The sequence below is a fragment of the Babylonia areolata genome, chromosome 34, assembly GCF_041734735.1.
Source record: "Babylonia areolata isolate BAREFJ2019XMU chromosome 34, ASM4173473v1, whole genome shotgun sequence".
Taxonomy (NCBI): domain Eukaryota; kingdom Metazoa; phylum Mollusca; class Gastropoda; order Neogastropoda; family Buccinidae; genus Babylonia; species Babylonia areolata.
Window position 1 is genome coordinate 15,489,889 of NC_134909.1, and position 15,000 is coordinate 15,504,888.

Sequence of the window (15,000 nt, forward strand, 5' to 3'; positions counted from 1 at the left end):
TGTTCATCCCCTGTGGCCTCCCCAGATAGTTCGTGTATACACGGTGACCTGTCATTCCCTAAGGCGATAACGATAACGATAACGATAACGATGTTTTATTCAGATTAAGGCCAAAGCCCCTTACTGAAGGGGGTCATACAAGAACATAAATAAGGAAAATGACTTGACACGATAAACCAACATCACAAATCAACCAAACGTAGCTAATACAATACTCAACAACATTCACAAAATAACAATTCGAAGTCGCTTCAATGCCTCATATAAGTATATGGCCAAGTTTTGTTGGGTAAGCTCATGTTTTGACGACGTGAACAGATTAAATCTAAAAGCACAGGTATCTTTATAATATTTAGGTTGAGGCGAGTGACCCAGGGACACGCAGTCATCGTCCAGTGGTGTTCTCAGTCACAGCGGCGGGTGGAAATGTCACATAATCCAGTGACTTCTCAAGAAGGATGGATAAAGAATAGGAAGAAAACAAGACAACAAAATATACTGTATAATAAAAAAGAGAAGAAATAATGGTCACTTTTTGTATTTTTATTTGTATTTGTATTCCTTTTTATCACAACAGATTTCTCTGTGTGAAATTCGGGCTGCTCTCCCCAGGGAAAGCGCGTCGCTACACTACAGCGTCACCCATTTTTTTGTATTTTTTCCTGCGTGCAGTTTTATTTGTTTTTCCTATCGAAGTGGATTTTTCTACAGAATTTTGCCAGGAACAACCCTTTTGTTGCCGTGGGTTCTTTTACGTGCGCTAAGTGCATGCTGCACACGGGACCTCGGTTTATCGTTTCATCCGAATGACTAGCGTCCAGACCACCTCTCAAGGTCTAGTGGAGGGGGAGAAAATATCGGCGGCTGAGCCGTGATTCGAACCAGCGCCCTCAGATTCTCTCGCTTCCTAGGCGGACGCGTTACCTCTTGGCCATCACTCCACTCAGAATAAGTCAGATATTTCAGAATAAGTCTCGCACAGAATAAAGTATAAGATCAGCACTCTATGTTATAAATATATTCACAAATCTGCCCCTTGATATCTTTGTGGCTGCCTTTACCTCTACACTCCATCTCGCTCTCTACGATCGGATTCGGGTCCACTCTGTTTACGCATACCCAGATTCAAACACTCCACTGTTGGACGCCGTTCTTTCTCTGTCTCTGGACCTTGCATTTGGAATGAACTTCCTCTTTCGCTTCGTCAGGTCTCTGCACTCAGCTCTTTCAAGTCTGGCCTTAAAACCCACCCCTTCCCAAGATAGCCTCCCTTCCCTGTCTCTTCCTTGTCTTCAGTTTCTTCAGTTTTAGAGTTATGCATGCGTGTGAATAACTGGTGTGAAAGGACTTAGATTTGTCTCTGCACAAGATTCAGCGCTATATAAATACTTTTTTTTTTTTTTTTTTTTTTTTTTTTTAGAATACCTCGAGCTGAGTATTTTTCACGTGTTCTGCCAGGGACTCCTCGGAAATCTCGATCTCGACATACGCAGTGAACTTTCATTCTCTGTGGCACGTGATCCAGGGACGCTCAATCATAGTCTGGTAGTGTTCGGGAAAAGCCACAATCTGGATAGTCACTTCCCAAAGGGACCCATGAAAGCTGAAGCAAAGTATAGGAAGAAAACGAGACAACAGAATGTACCGTAAAAAAAGAAAAAGGAGAGAGAGAGAGAGAGAGAGAGAGAGAGAGAGAGAGAGAGAAGAAATAATGGTATCTAATAAAACTCCTCGAAACTAATCATTTTTTTTATTATCACATGGGATCCAACAGGAATGTCACAAATGTATGCCAAGCACGAGTGATATATATATATATATATCTATATCTATATCTATATATATATATATATATGTGTGTGTGTGTGTGTGTGTGTGTGTGTGTGTGTAGATAGGTAGATAGATAGAGAGAGAGAGAGAGAATGCCATGAAAATATATGTCATCAGTATGTTTTAAAACAGAACTGGCGAATGATGCGCAAAAAAAAAAAAAAAAGTTAATGCGCACGTGTGTGTGTGTGTGTGTGTGTGTGTGTGTGTGTGTGTGTGTGTGTCCGAACGTTGATCAATGGCTTGCTTCCAGCTGCCGGAAGGAGACCCAGTCACAGCCAGGGAAGCATGCGGCAGGTGTCGACAGACCCGGTTTCCCAGTCAGAGTTGCAGAGTGCAGTGACTGGCGGCACGACATCATATGTGTCGGGCTCTCATCCATCCTTCTCTTCCGCCTATCAAGGTACCCACTCTTTTGGTGCTTGTTTCCTTTCACCGATCTCTCAGAAAACAGCGCTGAAAACTCAGTGGGATAAAAGTTTCCTAGCTTAGAATAAAAATTTAAAAAAATTCGAGCCCACATGAATATGTCGGTGGTTTCACACCACGTTCCTCAGCAAAACTGATACAGGAAAAGTCTTGGGTTAGACAGGCTGTGAGTGAACGGAGGTCAAAGTTGCATCATTGTTGACTGCCCACAGGCATCTGACTGAGTTACAGCAACAGCCTGTCATAGATTTAACTCAGTACGGCCAGTCCTCTCTTCTCCTCTACACAGACCCTCGGATGTCCAGTGGCTGTCTCAATGACCCAACCTTTGGTATTCTTTGTCAACATTCACCTCTTCAGTATGAGAGCCTTCCGCTTGCAATATTTTGATGGTGGTAACTGGGGTGAAACGCTGTTAACGTCTTCTCTTTCGCCGTTCGTATGGAGAGAGTTAAGGGAGGTCCAGGCCAGTGGCACGGGTTGAACCCGGGCATTCTTGTCTTGGTCCCGAGTAAGGAATCTTTCTTCTGTGCGTATTCAGAATCAGGTAAAACATATGCCTACGACTAACACTCCTCGGCCAAACATGCTCGGACATCAGAGTAATCCTAATTCATCAAACTTGATAAATTTACAGGCAACGTATTGATGAAATTTGGGTTAAATGCGAGCATTTCGAACACCTTTCTGTTCTAAGTTTTATCTAGAATCATGGACAGAAAGTTGAGGAAGATTGCACTAGCTGTAATCCTCGCAGTACGGAAAGAGTTAACTTGCTCGACAATTGTCAACATGCTTTAAAAAGATCAGTTCACAATTTTGTAGGAACGTGTAGAATCATAACATGACTTGCGTCCAAGGAAAACAAGTGTATTAAAGTATAAATGTCAACCAGTATCGAGATGGCCACATTTTACGTAAGTATATCATCTCTATTTGCAAGAAATATGTCGAGTAGAATGATGCACATCAACGACAATAATGTATGATGCATAACAAACGACATCACCATGACCATCTTATTTGGAGTACAGCAATATAATCATGCAGCTTGCGACGTTGTTGTGGATTAGAATAAGGTTTTACACAACATTTCTACACGCTATAGTTTTGCACAAAAAATACGGATACGACTTTCAAGTGAATACTATGAATAACTTTTCAGCCAGTGCACACGCCTTTCCACGTTGTAGCTGTATCTTAAGTCTTCCAGAATTCCTTTACACATGGTCCAGTATTTATTTGTTCTGCATTTATACATAAAAGATTTATGTCATTGAATATTTCAGCGGCTTTGGTTTGATATCCTCGTTTCTGAATAAAAGAAATTATGTTACAATCTACCGTGAGCAATGTTCACATCTCCAGTTTCAAACATTTTCTGAATTGTCTTTCTTTGCATGGTTTATTTCAGAGACTAATAATGTTTGTGATTAAGTCACCATCTTCTTCTTCTTCATCAGTGAGCTGCATCTCCCACGTTCACTCGTATGTACACGAGTGGGCTTTTTACGTGTATGACCATTTTAACCCCGCCATGTAGGCAGCCATACTCCGTGTTCGGGGGTGTGCATGCTTGGTATGTTCTTGTTTTCAAAACCAAACGAACGATGACATGGATTACAGGATGTTTAACGTGCGTATTTGATCTTCTGCTTGCGTATACACACGAAGGGGGTTCAGGCACAAGCAGGTTTGCACATATGTTGATCTGAGAGATGGGAAAAATCTCCACCTTTTACCCACTAGGCGCCGTTACCGAGATTCGAACCCGGAACCCTCATATTGAAAGCCCTACGCTTTAACCACTCGGCTATTGCGCAGTTAAGTCACCAAATTGAAGGTAAAAATCTCAAACATATCAAATTATTAACATTACTGCCTTTTTTTCTCCTTGTCATGTTTTTTTTACCCTTTCACCGCCAAGCTCGCATTTATGCACAGGCGAGGTAGAGGACTCATGTCACTGAAAGGTGACCATTCATTGGTCTGTTATCCATGAACCTGCTGCTCTTAATGTTCGGTGGTAGGATAGGCCATATTTTCTATACATCGGAGGGAGAATCCCCAGCTATTCTCAGACACTGTCTTTTCTGTGTTTATAGCACAAGGGAATTTTGTACTCTAAATTGACTGGCGGTGAATGGGTTAAAGTGAATTGTTTTGTTACCAACTTTAGATTTTGTTGGTTTCATGTGTGTGTCTTGTGCTTCTTTTAAGTCTTTTCTGTTTTCTTTTGTAAAGTTCACTCAGGGAAAGTAGTGATTGGCCTTTTTATTCACGCTTCCTTTAATCCATGAATCATATTAACTGGTTTTATTTTGATTCCTGTCAGGAGGAGAAAGCTCCGTCATGTCCTCTCATGTGTATTGACGACCATTTCTCTCCATGGAGACACGCCAGCCATACCGATGAGGGGTGAACATGAATGGCGTGGTATGGTATGGCCATGGACATTTCTGGTTGAGGGAAGTCATTGGAAATGTGATTCTTCCTATTGTCGTTGTCTACGTCGTATATATATATATATATTATCTTGGTTGTTGTTGCTGGAAATGTGATTTCTTTTGTGTGTGCATAACTGCTGTCGTCATGATAATCTGTTGTCCGAAAGTTCACTCGGAACTGCGAATCTGTGCTTAATTGTGGCACTCATTCTATTTTTACTTTCCTCCATACGAAATGTGACTTTGAATATTATGTTCATTATATGCGACGCAGCACGCAAAACCCCAGCTAAAGTCGCAGCCAGCCAATCTTAGCTATGCACAAAAACATGTCAGGTCAAAATATTGGAAATCGGGGGGGTGGGGTGGGGGGGCGGTAGGGGTTATATTTTCCTACGTGCATTTTTTTTAAATTTGTTTTTCCTATCCTATATATGTTATATACATAAGTAAAGTTGGGTAAATATTGGTGACAGATGGATCTGATGTGGACAGGACTGCCCGGCAGTGTCTTCAAATTCCATCCCAACTTTTTACTGGTCTTCAAAGAAAAAAAATAGAATAACGTTGTTGTTTTACAGTGAACAATAAATAGATAGATAAATAAATAAATAAATAAACAACAGATCAACTTTTCGTACACTATACAGTATAATTTCACTACTTACATAATTCCAATGTTATTCTTAAAGAAATAGTTTTTGATCGGGGTGTTTCATAAACATTTGGAGTTATGATAACGATTTGACAAAACTGAAATATGTTGATGAAGACAGGTATATTTGTAAATCATAATATTACTGGTCACCCTTACCCCACCCACGCATCCCCCGTTTATAAATATTTCTTCTTTTTTTTCGGTTGTTTGTGTGTGTGTGTGTGTGTGTGTGTGTGTGTGTGTGTGTGTGTGTGTGTGTGTGTGTGTGTGTGTGTTGTCTGGTTTTTGTTTAGTTTATTTTTTGTTGTATTTTTAATCGGTTTTTTTTTTTATATCATTTTGACCTGTAGACATTTCCTGTGCGCCATAAAGGCTTTGCCTCTCTTGTTTCCTTTGTTTTCGGTTTATATTTTTCCACTTGAAGTCTGTTCAAGACAGATTCTAAAATGATTAAAATGGTTTGCTGAACCAACAATATTTTGACTGGGTAATCTGTTGATAGTTTTGGTTTTGTCTAAAGAAAACGAGTGTGTGTGTGTGTGTGTGTGTGTGTGTGTGTGTGTGTGTGTGTGTGTGTGTGTGTGTGCGCGTGTGTTTGTGTGTGTTTGTGTGTGTGTGCGTGTGTGTGTGTGTGCGTGCGTGTGTGTGTGTATTTGTGCGTGTGTGTGTGCGCGCGCGCGCGCGTGTGTGTGTGGAAATCAAAGTCGAAGTCGAAATATTCTATTTGTCAGATCACAGATCCATAGTAATGGGGTTCACAAAGATTAAAAGATTTAATACAGGGAAATGAATATAAGGACAACAAACTGAACTACATGGACAACGATAACGATTCTGGAGCATCTGATGATAATTATTGGAAACTCCTTGAATACATGCTTGCATATGCTGCCACTCAGTCTCTCACTAGCCCAAGAGAACAACATGGACATCTTAACTCACTCAGTACGGCCAGTCCTCTCTTCTCCTCTACACAGACCCCTCGGATGTCCAGTGGGTGTCTGTATGACCCAACCTTTAGCTTCCGTCGTCAGAATTGTGGTATTCTTTGTCAACATTCAACGTCTTCAGTATAAGAGCCTTCCGCTTGCAATATTTTGATGATGGTAATTGGGCTGAAACGCTGTCAACGTCGTCTCTTTCGCCGTTCGTATGGAAAGAGTTAACCCTTTCACTGCCAAGCTCGCGTTTATGCACAGGCGAGGTAAAGGACCCATGTCACTGAAAGGTGACCACATCATTGGTCTGTTATCCATGAACCTACTGCTCTTAATGTTCGGTGGTAGGATAGGCCATATTTTCTTGACATCGCAGGGAGAATCCCCAGCTATTGTCAGACACTGTCTTTTCTGTGTTTATACCACAAGGCAATTGTGTATTCTAAATTTACTGGCGATGAAAGGGTTCTTCTTCTTCTTCTGCATTCGTGGGCTGCAACTCCCACTTTCACTCGCATGTACACGAGTGGGCTTTTACGTGCATGACCGTTTTTACCCCGCCATGTAGGCAGCCATACTCCGCTTTCGGGGGGGTGCATGCTGGGTATGTTCTTGTTTCCATAACCCACCGAACACTGACATGGATTACAGGATCTTTAACGTGCGTATTAGATCTTCTGCATGTGTTTACACACGAAGGGGGTTCAGGCACTAAGCAGGTCTGCACATATGTTGACCTGGGAAATCGTAAAAATCTCCACCCTTTACCCACCAAGCGCCGTCACCGTGATTCGAACCCGGGACCCTCAGATTGAAAGTCCAACGCTTTAACCACTCGGCTATTGCGCCCGTCGGTGAAAGGGTTAATTTTAAAAGCATTTGGTACATGTGAAATTTAGCAGGAATAAACAGAGAATGCAAAGAACAGTACTGAGGACAGAAAATCCATTTCGTTTTCCGGAGTATCATCACATAAAGGACAAATCCTGCTTTGTCGATCATAACTGACCCGCTAAAAAAAAAAAAGTGTGAGCGCAAGTGGGACATTCCTGGCCTAAACCGCGAAAAAACACGTCGCATACTGATACATTTAACTCACTCAGTACGGCCAGTCCTCTCTTCTCCTCTACACAGACCCCTCGGATGTCCAGTGGGTGTCTCAATGACCCAACCTTTAGCTTCCGTCGTCAGAACTGTAGTATTCTTTGTCAACATTCACCTCTTCAGTATAAGAGCCTTCTGCTTGCAATATTTTGATGATGGTAACTGGGATGAAACGCTGTTAACGCCGTCTCTTTCGCCGTTCGTATGGAGAGAGTTAAACATTACCGAAATAAGTTTTTAGAGGAAGGGACTGATTGTAAATGACATCTGATGTACCTGTATTCACAACACGGAGTATGACACACACCGTTATGGATTCTAATCAGAGAGGACGCTGTTCGCTTTCCAAATCCCTCTCCATTCTGAAAGAGTCGATGAATCGGAAGCATCAGGAAATAAATTAAGACGCGATGGATAAAAACAAGATTGGATATACGGAGCAGATCCAAATCTTTTATTTATTTATCTTATTTTATTTTTTTAATAATTTTTTGTTATTTTTTTGTTTTTGCTTTTTGTTCTTTCCTGGGAACTTGCCTGAAAGTGAGATGTTCCAACGCCGGTCGGAAGCCCTTGATATATTTTAAGCCGAGTATGGGGTGTGTGTGTGTGTGTGTGTGTGTGTGTGTGTGTGTGTGTGTGTGTTTTAAGAACGAACGCGGGCATGCAGCCATGCATACTTGCACACACTCACACTCACACACACACACACACACACACACACACACACACACACACACACCATTCAAGAGTTCAGTTATGACAGACAGACAGACAGACAGACATACGAGCAGACTGACAAAAAAAAGACCGATAAAGAAACGTCTAATAAAGACAATCACAGAAACGCGAATTATAAGCGCGCACAGTATTGATTGTTTTATTATTGATATTAATCAGTGTCGCACAGAAGGCTGCGCCGGTTGAGGTTGTGTGGGTGGGTAGAAAGAAAGGGGACCGGGGTAAGGGGCGGGGGGGGAAGGGGGGTGGGAACGAAAGCAGTTCAAGTGCGTTTGTACATATGTGACGCCACACGCGAAAATCATGGATAAGTCGCTGGAGTAAATTTCACGCAACACGCTGTGAAATTGACAAGGGGTAAAAATATTAAAATTTGAGTTTTTTGGTTATTCAGATTCTATGATTCTTTTTCTATTAAATTTCCAAGTATTATAAAGAAATATATAGTATTAGTGCTTTGTTTTGTAGTTTTCCCTCCCATTGGGGATTGGTGACCAAGAGTGGGAAACGGCGAACTCGTTTGCCCCAATTTTCTCAGAAGTACGTTTGTGATCATCACGAGACTCAAATGCATGTATCTCAGAAACTAATAAAGATACTTGAATTCTGTTTTCTGTGTGTTATTCAGAATTCTCTCTACTTTCAGATAAAAGAATGATACCATTTTTGTGAATTTTGACCATTATCCATGATTTTCGCATGCACCATCACATATATGTTGAAGCTGGCTGCAAAATTACAACAGGACGTGAAGTAGCCCGTAGGCGCTTGCAAGAATTCAAATGCATTATTTTGCGCATATTTATGTATTGAAGCTGCCCCCCCCCAAAAAAAGGGGGAAAAAAAAGAATTACAAGAGGAGGAGAGTAGCCATAGGCGCTTGCCCAGTGGGCGACTGCTGCAACCGTGGATAAATTTCGTGCAGCAGGGTCAGAGCTGTCGATGGCAGCATCGAGATGGTCCAGGTCCATGTTTTTATGGCTGAAACAGAGCCATATCAGTGGTGACGTATTGTATGTATTGCATTGTATTTCATTGTACAGAGCCATATCAGTGGTGACGTATTGTATGTATTGCATTGTATTTCATTGTACAGAGCCATATCAGTGGTAATGTATTGTATGTATTGCATTGTATTTCATTGTACAGAGACATATCAGTGGTAATGTATTGTATGTATTGCATTGTATTTTATTGTACAGAAACATATCAGTGGTAATGTAGTGTATGTATTGCATTGTATTGCATCGTACAGAGACATATCAGTGGTGATGTATTGTATGTATTGCATTGTATTTCATTGTACAGAGACATATCAGTGGTTATGTATTGTATGTATTGCATTGTATTGCATTGTACAGAGACATATCAGTGGTGATGTATTGTATGTATTGCATTGTATTCTATTGTACAGAGCCATATCAGTGGTGATGCATTGTATTGCATCGTACAGACATATCAGTGGTAATGTAGTGTATGTATTGCATTGTATTCCATTGTACAGAGACATATCAGTGGTAATGTAGTGTATGTATTGCATGGTATTTTATTGTACAGAGCCATGTCAGTGGTGATGTATTGCATTGTATTTTATTGTACAGAGACATATCAGTGATAATGTATTGTATGTATTGTATTGTATTTCATGGTACAGAGATATATCAGTGGTGATGTATTGTATGTATTGCATTGTATTTTATTGTACAGAGCCATATCAGTGGTAATGTAGTGTATGTATTGCATTGTATTTCATTGTACAGAGACATATCAGTGGTGATGTATTGTATGTATTGCATTGTATTGCATTGTACAGAGACATATCAGTGGTGATGTATTGTATGTATTGCATTGTACAGAGACATATCAGTGGTTATGTATTGTATGTATTGCATTGTATTTTATTGTACAGAGCCATATCAGTGGTAATGTATTGTATGCATTGTATCGCATTGTATTCTGTTGTACAGAGCCATATCAGCGGTAAGATATTGTAGGTATTGCACTGCATTGTAATAGACTGTATTGCATTGCATTGTATCTCATTACATTGCATTGCAGATGCAGTGTAGCGTTTATGGATTTGTCCGAACACGGTGACGCATCTTTGAGATATTGAAACTGGAACTGCAACTGTTCCTGTCAAGAGGGGGAGGGGGGAAGAAGAAGGGAGGGGGGTCTTTTATCGTCATTTTATTGACTCACCTGTGTAAACAAAGTGAGTCTATGTTTTAACCCGGTGTTCGGTTGTCTGTGTGTGTGTGTGTCTGTGTGTCCGTGGTAAACGTTAACATTGACATTTTTTCTGCAAATACTTTGTCAGCTGACACCAAATTAGGCATAAAAATAGGAAAAATTCAGTTCTTTCCAGTCATCTTGTTTAAAACAATATTGCACCTCTGGGATGGGCACAAAAAAAATGAAGCCTAATTATATGCAAACTGCATTCACTGTTATATTTATATTTTTTCTATTCTCTAAACTTGGCACTTTGATCTGATATTCTGACCCAACAACAAGAGCAGTCACTATTATCATTTTTTGTTCAAACAGGAACTTGTTTTGCTAAGCATGGAAGTTTTATTTATTTTGCAAACGTTTTGGTGCAGATAGTAAAGAAGGGAAATTACTATGTAATTAATGCTAGGGGACTTAATTTGCTTTAAACTGATCTTTCTCATCTTAAACATTACATTTTGAAATTATACTCAATATATAAAAAGCTTGGATTTTTTTTAAGTGTATCACAAGTGAGTCTTGAAGGCCTTGCCTCTCTTGTTAGTTTTATGTGTGCTGACATGTCTGGGTTTTTGGGTTTTTTTTTTTTCTAAAGGCGGTTAAGTCCTTTCTTGGTATCCTCAATTCATGGGCAACTATGAGGGGTGATGGCCTAGAGGTAACGTGTCCGCCTAGGAAGCGAGAGAGAATCTGAGCGCGCTGGTTCGAATCACGGCTCAGCCGCCGATATTTTCTCCCCCTCCACTAGGCCTTGAGTGGTAGTCTGGACGCAAGTCATTCGGATGAGACGATAAACCGAGGTCCCGTGTGCAGCATGCACTTAGCGCACGTAAAAAGAACCCACTGCTACTACTACTACTACTGCTGCTACAGGCTTCCTGTATGTTGGAATAACCACAGTAAAACGACTACTACTACTACTACTACTACTACTACTACTTACACATTGTCCACAGAGGTAAGGACAGGTTTTCTGTATGTTGGAATAGCCACAGTAAAACGACTACACTACTACTACTACTACTACATAATGTCCACAGAGGTAAGGACATGCCTCCTGTATGTTGGAATAGCCACAGTAAAACGACTACTACTATTACTACTACTACTATTACTACTACTACTACTACATAATGTCCACAGAGGTAAGGGCATACTTCCTGTATGTTGGAATAGCCACAGTAAAACGACTGTTGCTACTACTACTACTACTACACCACTTATACATTGTCCACAGAGGTAAGGACAGGGTTCCTACATGTTGGAATAGCCACAATAAAACTACTACTACTACTACTACTACTACTTACACATTGTCCACAGAGGTAAGGACAATCTTCCTGTATGTTGGAATAGCCACAGTAAAGCGACACTTGCTCCGCCGGGATGAAGCCACAGTAATTTGCCGGATTCGAAGGAGGGCAGCTCTCTGCACAAAACACCCCCAAAACTTGGTGCATCATCTACTGGCTTTTTGTCCGCGTCCGTTAAAGTCATCATCATCATCATCGTCGTCGTCGTCATCACCGTCATCGTCGTCGTCGTCGTCGTCGATGGTCATCGTTGTTGTCACCTATGTCATGTCCATCGTTGTCATCTTCGCCGTCGCTACCTTCATCGCCGCTGTCGTGAATTGTCGTCCGTGTCATGTCCATCATCTTCGTCATCGTCGCTACCGTCATTGCCGCTGTCGTGAATTGTCGTCCGTGTCATGTCCATCATCTTTGTCATCGTCGTTGCCTTCATCGAATCTGTCGTGAATCCGTGTCATGTCCATCATCTTCGTCATTGTCGCTACCGTCACCGCCGCTGTCATGAATTGTCATCCATGTCATGTCCATCATCATCGTCATCGTCGTCGCTACCTTCATCGCCACTGTCGTTTGCTGTCATCCGTGTCATCTCCATCATTGTCATTGTCGCTACCGTCATTGCGGCTGTCATGAATTGTCATCCGTGTCATGTCCATCATCTTCGTCATTGTCGCTACCGTCATCGCCGCTGTCATGAATTGTCATCCATGTCCATCATCATCGTTATCGTCGTTGCCTTCATCGCCGCTGTCGTTTCCTGTCACCTGTGTCATGTCCATCATCTTCGTCATTGTCGCTACCGTCATTGCCGCTGTCATGAATTGTCATCCGTGTCATCTCCATCATCTTCGTCATTGTCGCTACCGTCATTGCCGCTGTTATGAATTGTCATCCGTGTCATGTCCATCGCTGTCATCGTCACTGCCTTCATCGAATATGTCGTGAATCCGTGTCATGTCCATCATCTTCGTCATTGTCGCTACCATCATTGCCGCTGTCATGAATTGTCATCCGTGTCATGTCCATCGCTGTCATCGTCGCTAACGACACATCTGATCAACACGATGTGCAGAACTATCGACACACTGATCAACAGGAAGTGAACTAACAACACACTGATCAACACGAAGTGAACTAACGACACATCTGATCAACAGGAAGTGAACTAACAACACATTGATCAACAGGAAGTGAACTAACAACACACTGATCAACAGGAAGTGAACTAACAACACACTGATCAACAGGAAGTGAACTAACGACACATCTAATCAACAGGAAGTGAACTAACAACACACTGATCAACAGGAAGTGAACTAACGACACACTGATCAACAGGAAGTGAACTAACAACGGACTGATCCACAGGAAGTGAACTAACGACACATCTGATCAACAGGAAGTGAACTAACGACACATCTGATCAACAGGAAGTGAACTAACAACACACTGATCAACAGGAAGTGTACTAACAACACACTGATCAACAGGAAGTGAACTAACAACACACTGATCAACAGGAAGTGAACTAACGACACACTGATCAACAGGAAGTGAACTAACAACACACTGATTAACACAAAGTGAACGAACAACACATTCATCAACAGGAAGTGAACGAACAACACATTCATCAACAGGAAGTGAACTAACAACACACTGATCAACACAAACGAAACTAACGGCACGCTGGTCAACACTGAACTGAACACATCTGATAAACAGGTCACTTGGCTCACTTGTGTTACAGCTGGCATCCCCGTTCCAGAGTGAGGGACAGTCACAGGAACAGGAGTTGATGTTGAAAGTTCCGCCATTGAAGCAGGCGTCAGGCCCAGTCGTGCAATCTGTGAAGCCGGGAGAAAGAGACAGATAATGGTATTCACATATCCTGTGCCCCAGAATATGGAGTATGGCTGCTTACATGGCGGGAATCAAAAAACGGTCATACACGTTAATTAAAGCCCACTCGTAGACATGCGGGTGAACGTGGGAGCTGCAGCCCACGAACGAAGAAGAAGAAGGAGGAGAAGAAGGAGGAGAAGAAGAAGGTATATTCTGTCACTCTGTCTGTGTGTCTGTCTGACTGTCTGTTTCGTTAAGGACAAACACACAGACACTGACTAACACACACAATCAAGCAAACACACACACATACACACACACACACACACACACACACACACACACACACACACAAGCAAGCACACACACGCACACACACACACACACACACACACACACACACACAAGCAAACACACATACGCACACAAACACACACACAAGCATACACACACAAGCAAACACAGACACACACACACACAAGCAAACACAGACACACACACACACACACACACACACACACACACACACACACACACAAGCATACACACACAAACAAACACAGACACACATACACACACAAGCAAGCACACACACGCACACACACACAGACACACACACACACAAACACACACACACACACACACACACACACACACACACACACACACACACACACACAGAGCTACACTGAAGCGCCACCCATTTTTTTGTATTTTGTATTTCTTTTTATCACAACAGATTTATCTGTGTGAAATTCGGGCTGCTCTCCCCAGGGAGAGCGCGTCGCTATACTGCAGCGCCACCCATTTTTTTGTATTTTTCCTGCATGCAGTTTTATTTGTTTTTCCGATCGAAGTGGATTTTTCTACACAATTTTGCCAGGAACAACCCTTTTGTTGACGTGGGTTCTTTTACCTGCGCTAAGTGCATGCTGCACACGGGACCTCGGATTGTCTCATCTGAATGACTAGCGTCCAGACCACACACTCGCTCGCTCAGACTCTGTCGCTTCCTAGGCGGACGCGTTACCTCCAGGCCACCACTTCGCAGTCATGCCTCCTATTATAGTTTGAGAGGCGTAAGTCCTTCACAATGATTTTTTTTTTTTAACTCTCTCCATACGAACGGCGAAAGAGACGACGTTAACAGCGTTTCACCCCAGTTACCATCATCAAAATATCGCAAGCGGAAGGCTCTTATACTGAAGAGGTGAATGTTGACAAAGAATACCACAATTCTGACGACGGAAGCTAAAGGTTGGGTCATTCAGACACCCACTGGACATCCGAGGGGTCTGTGTAGAGGAGAAGAAGAGAGGACTGGCCGTACTGAGTGAGTTAAAGACTGAGCTGTAAATGAATTCCAGTTGCGATGGAGAAACCATTGAGCATACAGCTTTCACATTTTGCTGCTGGCCACCTTTATTATTTTATCAAGCTTACGTCAGTCTCTGATCAAA

General features: G+C 42.0%; 2 protein-coding genes across 2 annotated transcripts in view; one reads left to right on the plus strand and one right to left on the minus strand.

Annotated features, from left to right (window-relative positions):
- The window catches only part of LOC143277387 (uncharacterized), an 11,210-nt gene extending 5,611 nt beyond the window's left edge, over nt 1-5,599 (plus strand). Inside the window, exons 5-6 of the mRNA XM_076582170.1 lie at nt 2,084-2,233; nt 4,595-5,599. Of these exons, the coding sequence (XP_076438285.1) occupies nt 2,084-2,233; nt 4,595-4,632 (188 nt within the window). The 3' untranslated portion in view covers nt 4,633-5,599. The remainder of the gene's footprint in view (nt 1-2,083; nt 2,234-4,594) is intronic.
- A 2,671-nt stretch (nt 5,600-8,270) lies between these two features.
- Nucleotides 8,271-15,000, minus strand: part of LOC143277478 (cysteine-rich venom protein Mr30-like) — a 19,034-nt gene continuing 12,304 nt past the window's right edge. Inside the window, exons 8-10 of the mRNA XM_076582323.1 lie at nt 13,435-13,542; nt 11,693-11,811; nt 8,271-9,128 (exon numbers count right to left, since the gene is read on the minus strand). Coding sequence (XP_076438438.1) covers nt 9,123-9,128; nt 11,693-11,811; nt 13,435-13,542 — 233 coding nt within the window. The 3' untranslated portion in view covers nt 8,271-9,122. The remainder of the gene's footprint in view (nt 9,129-11,692; nt 11,812-13,434; nt 13,543-15,000) is intronic.